This window comes from Erpetoichthys calabaricus, chromosome 16 (genome assembly GCF_900747795.2).
Source record: "Erpetoichthys calabaricus chromosome 16, fErpCal1.3, whole genome shotgun sequence".
In the NCBI taxonomy this organism is placed as follows: Eukaryota; Metazoa; Chordata; class Cladistia; order Polypteriformes; family Polypteridae; genus Erpetoichthys; species Erpetoichthys calabaricus.
In genome coordinates, this window is record NC_041409.2 from 11,975,289 (window position 1) to 11,992,515 (window position 17,227).

General features: G+C 37.5%; 1 protein-coding gene across 2 annotated transcripts in view; it reads left to right on the forward strand.

Moving 5' to 3' along the window:
• The window catches only part of tdp1 (tyrosyl-DNA phosphodiesterase 1), a 94,007-nt gene extending 80,615 nt beyond the window's left edge, over positions 1-13,392 (forward strand). For both annotated transcript variants that reach the window (XM_028821858.2, XM_028821857.2), the window contains exon 16: positions 13,167-13,392. In XM_028821858.2, the coding sequence (XP_028677691.1) occupies positions 13,167-13,240 (74 nt within the window). In that variant the 3' untranslated portion in view covers positions 13,241-13,392. The remainder of the gene's footprint in view (positions 1-13,166) is intronic.
• The last annotated feature ends 3,835 nt before the right edge of the window (positions 13,393-17,227 follow it).

A 17,227-nucleotide genomic window follows, 5' to 3' on the forward strand; every position in this document is an offset into this window, starting at 1 on the left:
ATTACTGTATCTTTCAAAATCACCGTGTGCCAGCTTTGGCTACAACAAATGCAGCCACTATGTCCTGCAGTACCAAAGACCTCCAAACATTGGGCTCTATTGAAATCAGAGCTAGGGCACAACGCCCTCCCTGCCAAATGGTAGATCTCAAGTAAGACTTAACCAGCTTTAAAAATGAAGTCCTCTCACCAGAAGAAACAGTGATAATAACAGTCAGGATTACTGAGTCACTAAATTACGACACCTTAGACCCCCTTGTCACTTTGGCTGAATTGGTGCTGCTGATTTTGGCCTCTCACTGGCTACAGTGGAGCCCGGAGAGAATGAAGCTGAATTGTCTAAACAAACCAAGTAAATCCAATTTTTCTGTTTCAGACATGTAAATCCTCTTCATTATTAATGAAATGGCTCTGATTATATCTAACGTTACTAAAAAAAGTAATGTTCTTTATAAACACTCTTGCAATGTCATTTGGGGACCCTAGGGGGTGTCTGAGTGTGTTGTTGTAGTGAGTCAATGCTATGAATCAAGGGGGTTTCCTGCAGATTTTTTTTGCTGCAAAGAGTACCAATGTAAACATGGCGCCCATGGTGGCCCCCTCCCAGTTTGGAGCCCCAGGAAATTTCCTGCCTTGACTGTCATGTCGCTACATCTCTGCACCTAGGAACACCTGCCGCACATACTAGCAACCCAGTAATAAAATACTGAAATTACAGAATGGCAATGTGACACACTTAAAATTAAACAGCAAATATACAATATTTATATTTTAGTTACTGAATTTTAAAATATTTACAAACCTTCCTGAAAACATATTTTACTTTGTCATTATGGGTTATTGAGTATAGATTAATGGCCAAAAATGTCAAATGTATGCAGAAAGTGAAGGGGTCTTAATACTTACTGAACCAACTGTAGCTAATGTATCTACCAGTAATACTTCTGCTATACATCAATGAAAAACAATATACAAAAGACTGGGAACAAAATGTTTGCAAACCTAAAACTACAAAATAATTTATAAAAAATTTAAAAATAAACTAATTCAATATTATACAAATATGGGCCCAAGGTTTTTTTCCATGTACAAAATAAAATTGTGGCAGACTATGTACTCTACATAGTTCCTGTTTTCCACAAAACAAAAAGCAAATGCTGTATGTGGTGTTAACATCTGTATGATGTAATTATTTAACAAAAGACAATATCCTGTAATTGAGCACTTATTCATTCACTTATTATTCAACAAAAAATAATCAATGGGACTCTATGTATGCAATACCTTTTTGTGGATTCAAAACAGAATTATTTAAAATTGTGTTTGAAAGCAGAACATGAATTATACTCCTTAGTGATTTATCCTTATGCCTCCTCCTAAACTCGTATATTGCTGTTGTTCATTACACTGGACTCCGGTGTTTAAGTACAAACATCATAAGTGGCTGTCATAAGCACAGTATCTAATTAGAGAATGCTTAGAGGTATTTTGCCACTTTTTTACATAACTGTTAACATTTTGAAAACATTTTTATCTTTAATTCACCTGGCTGTTCAGAAATGTTTGGAAATCCTTGGAGAATGATTTGCCTATAACAATGACTGTCACTGCATGGAGTACAGGACAAGTTCATCCCAAAATGTAAATGGGGTAGGAAATGTAATGCAATTCTGAATAGAGGAATAAGGTACTGAGAAAGATATTTCACAAACAAATATCTGCATTATGCAAAATACAGATAAGTACCCATATGGCGTATAAGCACAATAGAGTAACAAAAAACAAATACAATACCAAAAGCAGTTACAGAAGAATATCACTGCAATATTTGGCTCTTTCACTGTTTTAGCTTTATGACAATTGTGAAGGAGGAGGTACAGTAAGGTATATAAATGACATTAATAATTAAAGAGTAATATCAATCATGCATGCAAACATTTTCAAACCTGCTTAATCCAGTGCAAGGCAGAAGAGGGCCAGAGGCTGTCTGAGCAGTATTGTTAGTGCAGAGTCCAGTCCATTAGGTGGAAGCAGGCAGCTGAATTACATTGTGTGTGGCCTCTTTCTAAGTGTTGTGAGTTGCCTGGTTCAGACAGACACACTAGGTGTTGCTGAGAGGTTTTAGGAAATGATCAAACATGTTTGTCCCCCCAAAAAAAGGTTTGTGGTTTCAACCCAAACGCGATCATTGAAAGAAGTTTTAGATCTTTTGCACTGGTATTTCTGGTGGGCTTGGATTCAGTAAAGTAAGTGATGGCAAGGGGAAGACAGGTCAGAGGTAATGATAAAGATATGGCAAGTATTTGGAGAAATGTTTCTATGCAGTAATTTGTGGGTAAGTGTGCTGTGCATCTACGAGTTAGTAAAGAAATAATACTGCCTAGAGAGGCCTTGTAGTTATCCTCCATTGTTTATTCTTTATAATAAATTCATCCTTTTTGTGCATATGTGGTCTTTATTTGGGGTCAGGGAGTACTCCTCAATTTGTCAGGGCTGAAAGACAGGAGGGCGGCACGGTGGCGCAGTGGGTAGCGCTGCTGCCTCACAGTTGGGAGACCTGGGGACCTGGGTTCGCTTCCCGGGTCCTCCCTGCGTGGAGTTTGCATGTTCTCCTCGTGTCTGCGTGGGTTTCCTCCGGGCACTCCGGTTTCCTCCCACAGTCCAAAGACATGCAGGTTAGGTGGATTGGCGATTCTAAATTGGCCCTAGTGTGTGCTTGGTGTGTGGGTGTGTTTGTGTGTGTCCTGCGGTGGGTTGGCACCCTGCCCGGGATTGGTTCCTGCAGACCCCCATGACCCTGTGTTCGGATTCAGCGGGTTGGAAAATGGATGGATGGATGAAAGACAGGAAACGACCCTGGATAAGTGGCCAGTCCATCGAAGGAACTCTTTACACTCACACTGAAGCTTACTTCAGGGCAGCCAACTACTAGTTAACCTAATTCTCATGTCTTTGAGGTTCTCAACTCATAAAGGCTCCATATGCAAAGAAAATAGAGCACTCTCAACAAAAACACAGCATATTCAATTTACATGTGTAAATGATTTGGAATTTAAAATGCTAAAATCAAATAAATCATGTTGTGGCAGATATCTGCAAATGCTTAGCGTGCATTTTTTGTTGTAATTCTTAGAAGAAGGGGAGAAGATGTTATATAAAAAGTCATTAGGCTGACCTTACTAACTGCAGACCAGTTATCATAATCTGCATTTTATGAAAATAGTGGAAGCAATGGGGAAATATAGGTGTGGTAGTGGAGAGTCAGACTGAGTTTATAAGACATGTTTCTGTAATATGCGGCAACTTTCTGAGGAAGAACTTTGATCATAGAACAGCATATCATATTATTTGCTTTGATTTCCAAAAAAAGTAAGTCTATAAAGAAACTAATGATTAAACTACAACAGGTAGGAATCTAAGGCACAATATGCAGATAATGACAAAATTGGCATAAACACTAAATAAATAAATAAACCAGGCTGTGCTGCCTTCAGTATTTTCCATTGCACTGGGTGTTTTAATGGTGTCCCTCAGAGACTGGTGATAAGGTTGGTGCTGCTTTTTATTTTTGTAAGATCTCTAGGTGAAAGAGTCATGAAAATCATTACAGATGAACTTAGACAGAAATGTGCCTGATTAGGTTTAATGTAAAATTTTAACGTTGGGGAAAAATAAAATACAATTACAAAATAAAGGTAATTACACCTGACAGTACACCTTAAGAGAGAGACCCTAGTAGTCCAAGTAAATTCGTCACTGTCACTTGACAAATTGGTTCAGAAGTGGTTAAGAAGACTGATTGGATGCCGAGTTACATAATACATTGTGTTAAGTGCAAGTTCAGGGAGGATATTCTTAAATCGTATAAGGTACTTGTGTAATTTCATCTGGAATACTTGGGTGGTTTTAGAGAATTAGCGACTAGACTTACTCTAGGAATGCAGATTATGGGGGTGTGAAGAACGATTGAAGAGCTGGAATCATTTCACTTTAAGCTTAGATTAAAAAGTGACATAACTGGAGTGTTTAAAATTTATGAAAGGAATTAGTAAGGTAGATTCCATCAGTTACTGTAATATGAGGTTTTTAATAAGAATACAGTTGAAACTTGAACGCTGATTAAGTGTTAATTTCATGCATACATTAGAAAATACTTCTTCACATAAATAATTGCAAATACATGGAATTAGTCACCAAGTACTCTGGTTGATAGTATCTCAACAATATTTCAGAAAAGGTATGTGAACATTAATACATGCCATTTGTCTGCATGTTATGTTTCTAGTGTAATGTGTCATCAATCTACTCTGTATACTGTATATAAAAAGATTAGTGAAATTGTGCATCATTTCCATGTGATGTTTTCATGCAGTGTTCATTTTTCTTCAAAACTGTACATCCTGTAGTATATTAATGTAAATATTATTTCTTTGTGTTCATTAAGAGAATACAACAATGATACTCTTATGTCAATTCAACCAATTTAAAGTGTATGCGTCAAACAAAATACCTTCTATACATCCTCTCCGCTAAGAACAGTAGTAGTTCAGTTGTGTGTTAGCAGTCGACAAATAGACTACGTAATGGCACATGCTTACAGATTGTAAATGTGCATAAACATTCAATTGCTGATAAAATCATGCAGGAGAAGTCATATTGCATCCACATATTTATTTAGATACTGGTGATACCTCAGCAAGTAGATTACCATTTATCTTGCTTAGGTGACAATTTCCAATAGTTTCAGCGTTTGCTATAACTATAAATAAATCTCAGGGCCAGAGTTTTGACTGTATTGGAATATACCCATTGACCAATAGCAAGTGAAGCACGCTATAGAAGTGGGGTTGGGCTGCCACTGGTGGCCAGGGGGGGGAACACCCCCCCAGTTATTATTTGTGTTGTAGCATCATTAATAGCATACACCATTGCTTCACAATTTACCACTGCTTAACAAATAACACTGCAGTATTAGACTTAAAATCAGAAATGGAAAGAATACATGCATATCTGTAATTAAACTGACATTTGAGTGTAGCAACATAGAACGTACTTCAGGTCAATTAATCTGCCATAACAATACCTTTACTTAACAGATGTCAAATCGTGGTACAAAAAATAATTTATATAGGGCATGCATCAACAATTTTTTATTTAATGCAAGGATGAAAACAAATAACAATGAACAAGTACTGTATTTTTGTATTCTGTGCTTTATCTTGCAGTCTTTGCTTACAGCTGTGAATATTTTCTCAGGATACATTAACCCCTTAAAAGCTGAAGTTTTTTTTTTATTCTTTTATACTGTGGAGTCAAATCCTTCACTGTTACCATATGTAAACATGTTTTTTTTTTATTTCCATACATTCACAACTGGCATGTTGCTTAAAGGTACACATTTTTCAGCACTCATACTGTAGGTACAGTTTTACACTACAATAATAGTACTTATTTTCATTATTGAAAATATTTTTTACTTACAAAGTAACGTTAGAAAATAATTCATTTACTTACGACTGTTTAAATTGAATGCCTCCAGTAAAAAACCAAGATATCACATTTCTGTATTATCAAACTAATGTAGATTAACATTCAAATTATTAACAGTATAACATTTTATTTTCACTTGATGTTTGCATTTCCTTACTACTGTTCTTCGCCAGTCTAGTTAAATGTATTTTCAGAGTGCAGTATTCATCACATTTTTACCAACTCACTAAATTGCCTTTCAGTTGAACACAGTTTTGCGATACCAGTTGCCATGGACACTAGGATCCTATTCCCTGTGTCTACTTAAGAGCTTGCTTAGTGTACAGTAGTTCTCAGCAAAAGAGCTGTAACAAGGAGTGGAAACTTCCACACAGCAATGACCCACTGGATGCCTAATCCATGTCTTACTGATTCAGTTATATTCAGTTATACTCATAATGGAGGTGAAGAAATCTAGACCTGCCTTGTGTATGCAGTAAACCTGTTTGTTTAGATAGACAGATAGATAGAAGTATATTTCTCCCCAGGGGGGAATTTGGCTGCTTACAGAAGCTTTTAAATAAATAAATATATAAATAAAATAATGTATATATAAACACACACATTATGGTCTGAACACGCACCAGAATGACTAAAAAGAAGGAAGCTATAAAAAGGAAAATTTCTGACTTGACAGTCTCAGTCACTGTGAGGCATTATACAGGCATATTACTGTTTCAGATATTGCATAATATTGTTGCAGAACTCCCAAGTTACCGTATCACAGTGCTCAATTGCTCTGTAATGTTCTTCAGTTAACATTTGCAAAGACAATACACATATACATACTGTACTGTATATTGTGTTTTTTGGAATTAAACACTATACTTACCTATATTTTGTATGAAATAAGCTTACAAATGTAGGATTAAAATTTGCAAAAGTGATTTTTCTAAAATTATTTTTACAGAATTGGTAAAGTCTATTTTAAACCTATAATCTCATGCAATAAACGGCTCTCTTCATAAATACAACAACTGAAATTAAATTGTATCATGTTAAATAATATATGTTTACGGTTTTGTTAATAAACTGATTGTCATAGTAGTGTTAACTAGCTTTGCACTCGGATAGCCCTGTGATCTCAGCTCATTTATTTCTTAATGCCTTAATCACTTTTGCATTAGTTGTTTCTTGAGTAGGATTACATATATAGATTTTGCTAATAATAAATCAACAGTGGAAAAAAATGTTTATTAATTGTAATACAGCATCAAATGTTTCCTCTGTAATATTGAATAGCTAGAAATTCAACACATTCATGAAGTGAAAGAGCAATTTGTGTGTTTTCTGCTCTCATATGTACTGTGGCAGTAAAATAAAAATGTATAATTTCTGATTCTTCTGGATTATATCTCTTGACTGGACTAGGAATGTGCTGGACATAGGGTGGCCTAGTCAGTCTAGCTTGGCAAGTTGCTGCCACAACGCTCACCAGGAAAAGTGGAATGAAAATGATGGTTATGATTTTTTTTTTAGATATACAGTACTGTGCAAAAGTTTTAGGCAGGTGTGAAAAAATGCTGTAAACAAAGAATGCTTTCAAAAATGGAAGTGTTAATCATTTATTTTCATCAATCAACAAAATGCAGTGAATGAACAAAAGAGAAATCTAAATCAAATCAATATTTGGTGTGACCACCCTTTGCCTTCAATTCTTCTAGGTACACTTGCACACAGTTTTTGAAGGAACTCCAGGTTGTTCCAAACATCTTTGAGAACTAAACACAGATCTTCTGTGGATGTAGACTTCCTCACATCCTTCTGTCTCTTCATGTAATCCCAGACACACTCGATGTTGAGATCAGGGTTCTGTGTGGGGCATACCATCACTTCCAGGACTTCTTGTTCTTCTTTACGCTGAAGATAGTTCTTAATGACTTTGGCTGTATGTTTGGGGTCGTTGTCCTGCTGCAGAATAAATTTGGGGCCAATCATACACCTCCCTGATGGTATTGCATGATGGATAAGTATCTTCCTGTATTTCTCAGCATTGAGAACACCATTAATCCTGACCAAATCTCCAACTCCATTTGCAGAAATGCAGCCCCAAACGTTCAAGGAACCTCCACCATGTTTCACTGTTGCCTGCAGACACTCATTATTGTACCGCTCTCCAGCCCTGTCGACGAACAAACTGCCTTCTGCTACAGACAAATATTTCAAATTTTGACTCATCAGTCCAGAGCACCTGCTGCCATTTTTCTGCAGCCCAGTTCCTATGTTTTCGTGCATACTTGAGTCGCTTGGCCTTGTTTCCACGTCGGAGGTATAGCTTTTTGGCTGCAACTCTTCCATGAAGACCACTTCTGGACAGACTTCTCTGGACAGTAGATGGGTATACCTGGGTCCCGCTGGTTTCTGCCAGTTCTGAGCTGATGGCACTGCTGGACATCTTCCGATTTCGAAGGGTAATAAGCTTGATGTGTCTTTCATCTGCTGCACTAAGTTTCCTTGGCCGACCACTGCGTCTACGATCCTCAGCGTTTCCCGTTTCTTTGTGCTTCTTCAAAAGAGCTTGAACAGCACATCTTGAAACCCCAGTCTGCTTTGAAATCTTGGTCTGGGAGAGACCTTGCTGATGCAGTATAACTACCTTGTGTCTTGTTGCTGTGCTCAATCTTGCCATGACATGAAACTGTCTTCCACAACCTCACCTTGGTAGCAGAGTTTGGCTGTTCCTCACCCAGTTTGAAGCCTCCTACACAGCTGTTTCTGTTTCAGTTTCAGTTAATGACTGTGTTTCAACCTACGTGTGACATTGATGATCATTAGCACCTGTTTGGTAGAATTGGTTGATCAGACACCTGACTAGAATCCTACAAAATTCCTGACTTTTTGCAAGTGGACCTATAAGAATTGATGCTGGTTTGAAGGCAGAAGGTAGGAACACCAAATATTGATTTGATTTAGATTTTTCTTTTGTTCGCTCACTTTGCATTTTGTAAATTGATAACAATAAACAATCCTTGTTTATATTTCTGAAAGCATTCTTTGTTTACAGCAATTTTTCACACCTACCTAAAACTTTTGCACAGTACTATATATACACAAACATATTAGATTTTGGTTCCCTGCCTTGTGCCCTGTGTTGGCTGGGATTGGCTCCAGCAGACCCCCGTGACCCTGTGTTCGGATTCAGCGGGTTGGAAAATGGATGGATGGATGGATGGATATTAGATTTTAGATTATATTATAAATATAAGATGAACATTCAGAATGTCAGTTTTTATTGCTGTGCATTTTTGCACATATGCTGTGTATTCATGTCCATTTTGGTTTATTCATAGCTATGATCAGTTGTGATCAAATGTCTTCAGCATTATTGCCAATTGATAAGTACATTAAATAAGCAGCTTCTTTGTTTTGCCTTATGTTCCACATTTGTAATTTAATTTTGCTATATGTTTTTGCATCCAGTTTTTGACTTATGGTTATGATTAAATGATTCTCTTATTTTAACTTCCAGATTGCTTTTTTTTCTTTTTGTGACATCTCTCTAGTCTTGATGTTTATTGAACTCCGTACAATCACAGTGCTTTCATATCTATACAACCGGAACAAATGTAAATGTTGTGAACAGAAATCGAGCAATATCAGCACTGAAAGTGAAAGCATGCACACACACTCATACACAGTGTACAAAATAAAAGCTGGTATTCTGCACTTTTGCTCCATATTAATCTTTTCATCTAGAGTAAAATCAAATTTTATATATAGGCTAAAATTGTAATCCTAATTTAACTCTTCCACTGTGCTTTGCGTTCACGCCTTCATTTTAAATGTCGTTGAAATAAAGTCAACAAGACATGTTAAGATCTTGCAGTATAATTGAATGGCAATATCCATTCGAAATCTGCTGTAAGACTGTAGTGTTTCAGTTGCTGATTTAATAGGCAGCCAGCAGAATTTGATATTAGCTCATATTGAGCATTGACATTTTTCACATGGCTGATGCTGCATTGAACAGCTTCTGAGTACATGTGAGTAGTCAAATGAATGACACCTCAGGCTGAGCTGTTATAGTATGCCATTGAACATGCATGCAGTGATGGCTTACAACTGATGGTTTCACCACGCAGTAGCCAGCATTAGAATTTATTACTGTATCAACACAGTAAATAAACTCCATAATACTTTTTCTGTGAAGTAATAATAAGAACATTTTTAAAAAGTTGAATGCAGGGAAAAAGAACATCTTTAAAGCTAATGGCATGTTTGCATGTACCACTATAGGCACTAGAATGTTGTGAAAGTGGAGTGATATGAAGGTTCCTCAGCAGTGATACATCCATTTTGTTCATTTTTTCACCACTATACTGTGTTTCACTTGCTAAAATCTGTGTCTCTATCTTGACAGCCTACAACACAATTCCTGCAGAAATGTGCTGGTGCATGACAGCTATCAGGCAGTGTGGCCTTGTGTCTAGGGCACTAGACTTTACATCCCAAAGTTTTTCGGTCAGTCTCCAACTCTTGATAATATTTAGCAAGACACTTAAACTACCTACATTTTTAGTACACATAGTGAATGGGCAAACACGTATACAGTCATATGAAAAAGTTTGGGAACCCCTCTTAATTCTTTGGATTTTTGTTTATCATTGGCTGAGCTTTCAAAGTAGCAACTTCCTTTTAATATATGACATGCCTTATGGACACAGTAGGATTTCAGCAGTGACATTAAGTTTATTGGATTAACAGAAAATATGCAATATGCATCATAACAAAATTAGACAGGTGCATAAATGTGGGCACCCCAACAGAGATATGACATCAATACTTAGTTGAGCCTCCTTTTGCAAATCTAACAGCCTCTAGACGCAGTCTGGAGTGTCTGGATTCTGGATGGAGGTATTTGTTGACCATTCTTCCATACAAAATCTCTCCAGTTCAGGTCAATTTGATGGCTGCTGAGCATGGACAGCCTGCTTCAAATCATCCCATACATTTTCGATGATATTCAAGTCAGGGGACTGTGACGGCCATTCCAGAACATTGTACTTCTCCCTCTGCATGAATGCCTTTGTAGATTTCGAAATGTGTTTTGGGTCATTGTCTTGTTGGAATATCCAACCCCTGCGTAACTTCAACTTTGTGACTGATGCTTGAACATTATCCTGAAGAATTTGTTGATATTGGGTTGAATTCATCCGACCCTTGACTTTAACAAGGGCCCCAGTCCCTGAACTAGCCACACAGCCCCACAGCATGATGGAACCCTCCACCAAATTTAACAGTAGGTAGCAGGTGTTTTTCTTGGAATGCAGTGTTCTTCTTCCGCCATGCAAAGCGCTTTTTGTTATGACCAAGTAACTCAATTTTTGTCTCATCAGTCCAAAGCAGTTTGTTCCTAAAAGAATCTGGCATGTCTAAATGAGCATTTGCATACAACAAGCGACTCTGTGAGTGCAGAAAGGGTTTCTTTCTCATCACCCTGCCATATAGATGTTTTTTGTGCAAATTGCGCTGAATTGTAGAACGATGTACAGATGCACCAACTGCAGCAAGATGTTCTTGCAGGTCTTTGGAGGTGATCTGTGGGTTGTCTGTAACCATTCTCAGAATCCTGCATATATGCCGCTCCTGTGTTTTTCTTGGCCCGCCAGACCTGCTGGGTTAAACAGCAACTGTGCCTGTGGCCTTCCATTTCCTGGTTCCATTCCTTACAGTTGAAACTGACAGTTTAAACCTTTGAGACAGCTTTTTGGAGCCTTCCCCTAAACCATGAGACTGAACAATCTTTGTTTTCAGATCTTTTGAGAGTTGCTTTTGAGGATCCCATGCTGTCACTCTTCAGAGGAGAGTCAAAGGGAAGCACAACTTGCAATTGACTGCCTTAAATACCTTTATATCTCATGATTGGACACACCTGTCTCAAGGCTTAACGAGCTCATCCAACCAATTTGGTGTTGCAAGTAATCAGCATTGAGCAGTGACAGGCATTCGAATCAGCAAAATTACAAGGGGACCCACATTTTTGCACAGCCTGTTTTTCACATTTGATTTAATTTCATACAACTAAATTCTGCTTCACTGAAAATCTTTGTTCGGAAAACACCGCAGTACTCAGGTGTTCCTAGGAAATGAAAGACATACCACTGTTATCTTTTTTTGCTGAAAGGAGAGTCGATTATTATGCAGGCTGAGAGGGGTTCCCAAACTTTTTCATACGACTGTAAAATACTGTGTAAAAGTCTTAGTCACCTGTGAAAAAATGCTGTCAAGCAGGAATGCTTTCAAAAATAATGGCCTAGAAAGTGTAACCAACAGAAAAAAAATGAAGTCCGTATTTGGTATGACCACCCTTTACATGCCATACTGCAGCAGTTTTCTTTGATCCACATGCTTGCAGTTTCTAAAGGTACTTGCTTGGAGAACTTGCCCCACTTCTGCTGCAGACTTTGGCCTCTGTCTCTGAAGTAGTCTGAGACTGGCTCAGTGATTTTCAGATCAAAGGTCTGTGCAAGTCATACCATCTGTTGCAGAATTCCCTGTTCCTCTTTACACTTCAGATAGTTTTTTTTTATTTTAAGAAGTTGTGTGTTTGGGATCATTATTATACTGCAGAATGAAGTTGGAGCAATCAGACACCCCCCATGATATTGTATGATGGATAAGAAAATGGGGCCATACATTTTGATCAAATCACTAACTCTGTTTGTGGAAATGCAGTCCCAAACCTCCAGTGAATCTCCACTGTGCTTCATTGCTGAATGCAGACATTAATCCATATGCCATTCTGTGGACAAGCTGCCTTTTGTTAGAGACAAAACTTTCAAAGTTACATCAACTCCGAACACCTACTCCAATTTTCCTGCACCCTAGTCCTTCTGCTTTTTGGCTTGTTGTTTGGATATTAAGACCACTTCTGATAAGACTTCTCCAGATTGTAGATGGGTGGTGGTTTCTGCTATTGCAGCGCTGATAGTGGCTGGACATGTGATTTTGAAGAGTAGTAAGCTTGATGTACAGTATTTCTAGTTTGTTGTACATTTCTGGTCTTCAGCCTTGCTCGTTTGTACCTCTTTAGAAGAGCTTTAACAGCACATCAGGAAACACCTGTCTTCTGCAAATTTTTGCTTGGGAGAGACCTTGCTGATGCAGGATGACCACCTTTTGTCTTACCGCTGTGCTCACTTTTTCCATGATGTATGTATTTGCAGGTTAAACTGCCACTTCTACCGCAACCTCATTTTTTTTGTTATGGTTGTCCCTTGGCTAGTTTTATTCCTTCTACTCAGCTGTTTCTGTTTCAGTGAATTACTTTGGTTCAACTTACAAATACTGTCATTGATCATTAGCATCTGTTTGCTAAATTTGTTTAATCAAGCACTGGGCCCTCTGACTACAAAGATCTCACCTTTTTAACTGGGAAGCAGTCTGTGTTAGTCTCAGTCTTTAAACATATTAGGATATCTTGTGTACTGGTTGACCTTTAGCAAAAGAAATATTTGGCTCTCTAAATGATGCATTTTTCTATTGACACACTCATGCATAAAGATCTAAAATAATGTGTGTGTGTGTGTTTAATTGAACAGTGTCGTTATTTGTAATAATCTGGGTAGGGCTAAAGTGAATTATGGCCATTACATTTGTTCTTTTATTGGTAATCTTATTTTTTTCTATTTTTTTCAGATAAGCCCTGGATATGGAACATTCCATACACTTCTGCTCCAGATACCAATGGGAATATCTGGGTTCCATCATAAATATCATATTCTCATTTTAACCGAATGCAGTAAAACACAATTTGTTTTGGAATGTTAAAATAGCATTAATAAGTGTTCAGTGAAACAAGCACTTGCCTCATGATGATAATGTAGATCAAATTAAATACATAATCAGTTTATAAATAACCAAACACACATTGTATGGCTTCTACTAACTGGTTATTTGTTACATTATAATTGATAGTATAATGTACATACCACAAAACATAAATGTTATAGGCATTTCTATGCAGAAGTGTCTGTTACAGCCTTTATCCACAAATAATCCATCCCAATTAATGTGACAAAAATTGCTTCTTTTCTGAAGCTGTTCAAACCTTGAAGTTGTAGCATTTACGTGAATGCTTTAAAGATAATGAGGCATTTTTATATCAATGTTTTAATGTAAGGAAACAGTTGTTTTTTTTTTTTTTTTAAGTTTCCGTATTAAAATTTCTTAATGGGTAGCAATAAAAAATGTTTATTTCATAAGCTTTTAAGGGGTTGACGTTTTTGTTTCATATTTTCCCAGTCTCTTTGCATGTTAGTATTATTAGCCTTTGCTGCCTCCCGGAGCAGAGAAGAAAGGAAAACGGAAGGGGTGGATGAAGTTGAGAATTTCCTTCAGGAAGTACAGCACTCTCTATTATTTAACCTTTTTTAATCAGTTTTTAAGTTAACTTCAGACCTCTCTTTTCTTTCTTCTTTTTAATGTTATTTCTTATTTTATAGTAAAACTGTATTAAATTCAGTACGAGGGTGTTTATAATATATACACTTGAAGTGTCTGAAGGAGGATACCTCCATAATAGTGGAAGATGGGACTGTTGTTTAAAAACAATTATCAGTTGTTTCAGTTTACATTTTTATTTCAATTGATGGTAATTTACTGCCAATATGATAAAAAAAAATCATAGCATATAAATAACAGACTATTAAGGTATCACCTTCTTGTAAGTATTTTACAAAGTCTGCCCTTTACTTCTATTATTACAGCTTTTCAGTTCATCATATTATTTACTTTTGCAAACCACTATGTACTATAAAGGTAGCTGCCTGCATTGGCATAAAATATAATTCGTCTTATCTGATACAGTTTTGGAAGGGAAATTTTTGAAGGAAAAACGAGAATGCATTATTTATTTTTGTTTTGTAAGGTGTCCAGCTATTATGGCTTCATACAATTTGATTCCCATAAACTGTTTGTACATTCTTTGATTAATAATACATAAAGATTAGAATACCCTTCAGATGAACAGATGCATGTGCAATTTAGAGTGCACCCTGCAGAGGATGCTATATTTTTGTGTATAATATTTCAGCAATCAAAGATTAATTTATATAGCACATTTTTCAGTTTTCAGGTTAAAATAAACAAGATCACTGTACAGTCCACAGAATTATTCAGGTAGCAGGGTGTTATACATAGTAATGAAAATGAAAAATATTGAATGGATATTACGGAATAGTAACAGGCTATTATTTGAAAATTGTATTTGTTTAATAGATTTATGTAATGTAATCAGTGTACGAGATCTGCTTTTTCTGCCATATTTTTATATTTACATATCAATTCCTAATTTATTTAAATTTATCAAAAAGTTTGATTTTTTTATTGAAAGGAAAATTCAACATTCATCCATTTTGTTCACATGCTGAAATTAGCTTAAGAGGGAATGAAGGCCAATAGATGACATAGTCACACTCATTTACACCAGGTAAGAATAGAGATACAACACAGACATTGAGAAAATGTGCTCAGGGTCTGAGGTCTGTTACTTTGAACGTCTCAGATCCAGGGATATGTGGCATAGTCTACATTCATACTGAGACGTTGGCTGTGAAGAAGCTTTGGGATGACTGTATTAAATGCAGGACTGAAATCCACATATAATATCCTGGCACAAGTAGCTGTAGAGTGTAAATGCTGCAAGATGAAGTGGAATGTTTACTACATCCTCAACTGACCCGTTGGCACGGTAAGCACGCTGTAGTGGGTCAAGGGGAGAATCTGTGAAAGATTTAAGATGCTGGAGAGTCAGATGTTCAAATGACTTCATTATTTCAGAGATCAGTGCCCCTGGCCTGTAATCATTTAGGCTGAAACTAATTTGCTTCTTAGGCACAATGATGATTATGGATTGTTTGAAACAGGCAGGGACTTTGCATTGAGCCAAAGACTGAGTGGAAATTTCTGTAAGTGCAGAAGTGCACAGTTTTGGAAAGGTTGGTTCAGTTGGAACTTGGGCGTATAGTATCCGTCCTTTAAAGCCGGTCAGGGTGGTAAAGCTTAATTAATCTATTAATGGCTAAAGCCCACTAAAGTTAAAAAAGGGTAACATCTGCATTGTATGGCTTTTCCTTTTCTATTGATATCAGGTTGTAAATAAAAATTGCAAAGTCCAGATGGTTTTGACTTCTTTCATCCTTTTTTTCAGTTAAGTTGAATTATTCTTGTGTTATTCGCACTATTTATTTAAAGGGTGGCACAGTGGTTAGTAGTCTTAAAGTCCTTCATGTGATTCACAACTGGATTGCTACCTGAATGGAGTTTGTTCCTTCTCCCAATCTGTGTATAGTTTTTTTTTTCTCCGAATATTGTTTTATCTTCCATAGATTACTTTGTAGCGAACTAAAAAGCCCAGCTAAGATTGATTTATTTTTCGGTGGGGATCCCAGGAACGCACCCAGCCTTGGCCCGACTCACACGCACTCCCTCACAGAGACAAAAAGCAACTGGTAATAAAACAAATTGAAGACTGTATTAAACAATAATAAACAAAATATAACTATACAATCTACAACCACCCCACCCCAGTTCCCTTTACAGTGATACACAATAAACACGAATTCAACAATAACAAACAAGTAACAAAAACCACACACATGATGAAGTCCATGAAAAATGGCAACTGATGAAATGAAATGATAGAGATCAATAGTCCAGAGATCAGCTCGCTGTATGTGAATGTAAAGGTCAGTCCTGCCTGTATTTCCTGATGAGATGATGACGTGTGATGGGATCAGGGTCTCTCCTTTCTTCGGAAGATTGACACAGAATCCAAATCAGTCCTCACGCAGCCAGAAGACACCAGACAGTCCATACACCGAAACAGGAGACAATCCAGGACAACACAAGAATGCACTGGTAGTAAACGGGATGACAAACAGACAGGTAACTCCAGACACGAAACAACAAAAGACTTCACCCCCTCTGCATAACTGGCCCTCTTTTAAATGTCACATCGGTCTCCTTGTCCCTAGCAGCCCCTGCACCCTCAGCAGACGACCAATCAGAGCCACTGCAGGGACTGCTGGGAGTTGGAAGTTTTCACTCCCCAGTAGCGCCGCTACAACTTGGCAATTAAAATTGGCCTTGTGAGCTGGTTTAACATGAATAAACCCTGTGAAGAGTGGCTCCTAATCTGTTATCCTATGCACGGTCAACTATGTTAAAGGTTACTTTAGCAGACGTTGTCAGTTTTCAATTCTGTCTCAATAATAATGTCACACTTTGTTTTGTTGTCACATCACAATCCCTTCCAGTGTGGATTGTACTGCACTATTGTAACTGCCAGTGGCCAGCTTTGATCTTGTGACGCCTGGTTTACCAAGGCCTTCTGAAGAACCTCCATTACAGCACAAGCTAATAGGAGAACTCCTGCCTCTACGCACTGCAAATGGAGTGCTTCTTGGGGAAGTCAGCTGAGATCTCTATCTCGCTCCTCAGCCCCACCTGTCCACTGTGCAAATCCCACCAATTACACTAAGTGTTTGTTTTTTTTTAATCATACCACGTAATATGTGTCAGGTTAGACATGCGCATTGTTGTAACTTCCCTTGGCCAGCCACAAACCTGCAACACCTACATTAGAAAAGCCTTCAGAAGCAGCTCCCTTACAGAGTGAGCTAACAGGAGAGCCTCTGAGCCCATTCACTCAGGGACTGCCTGTAAGCATGGCAAGTGGAGTTGACGTCAGCCGAGTT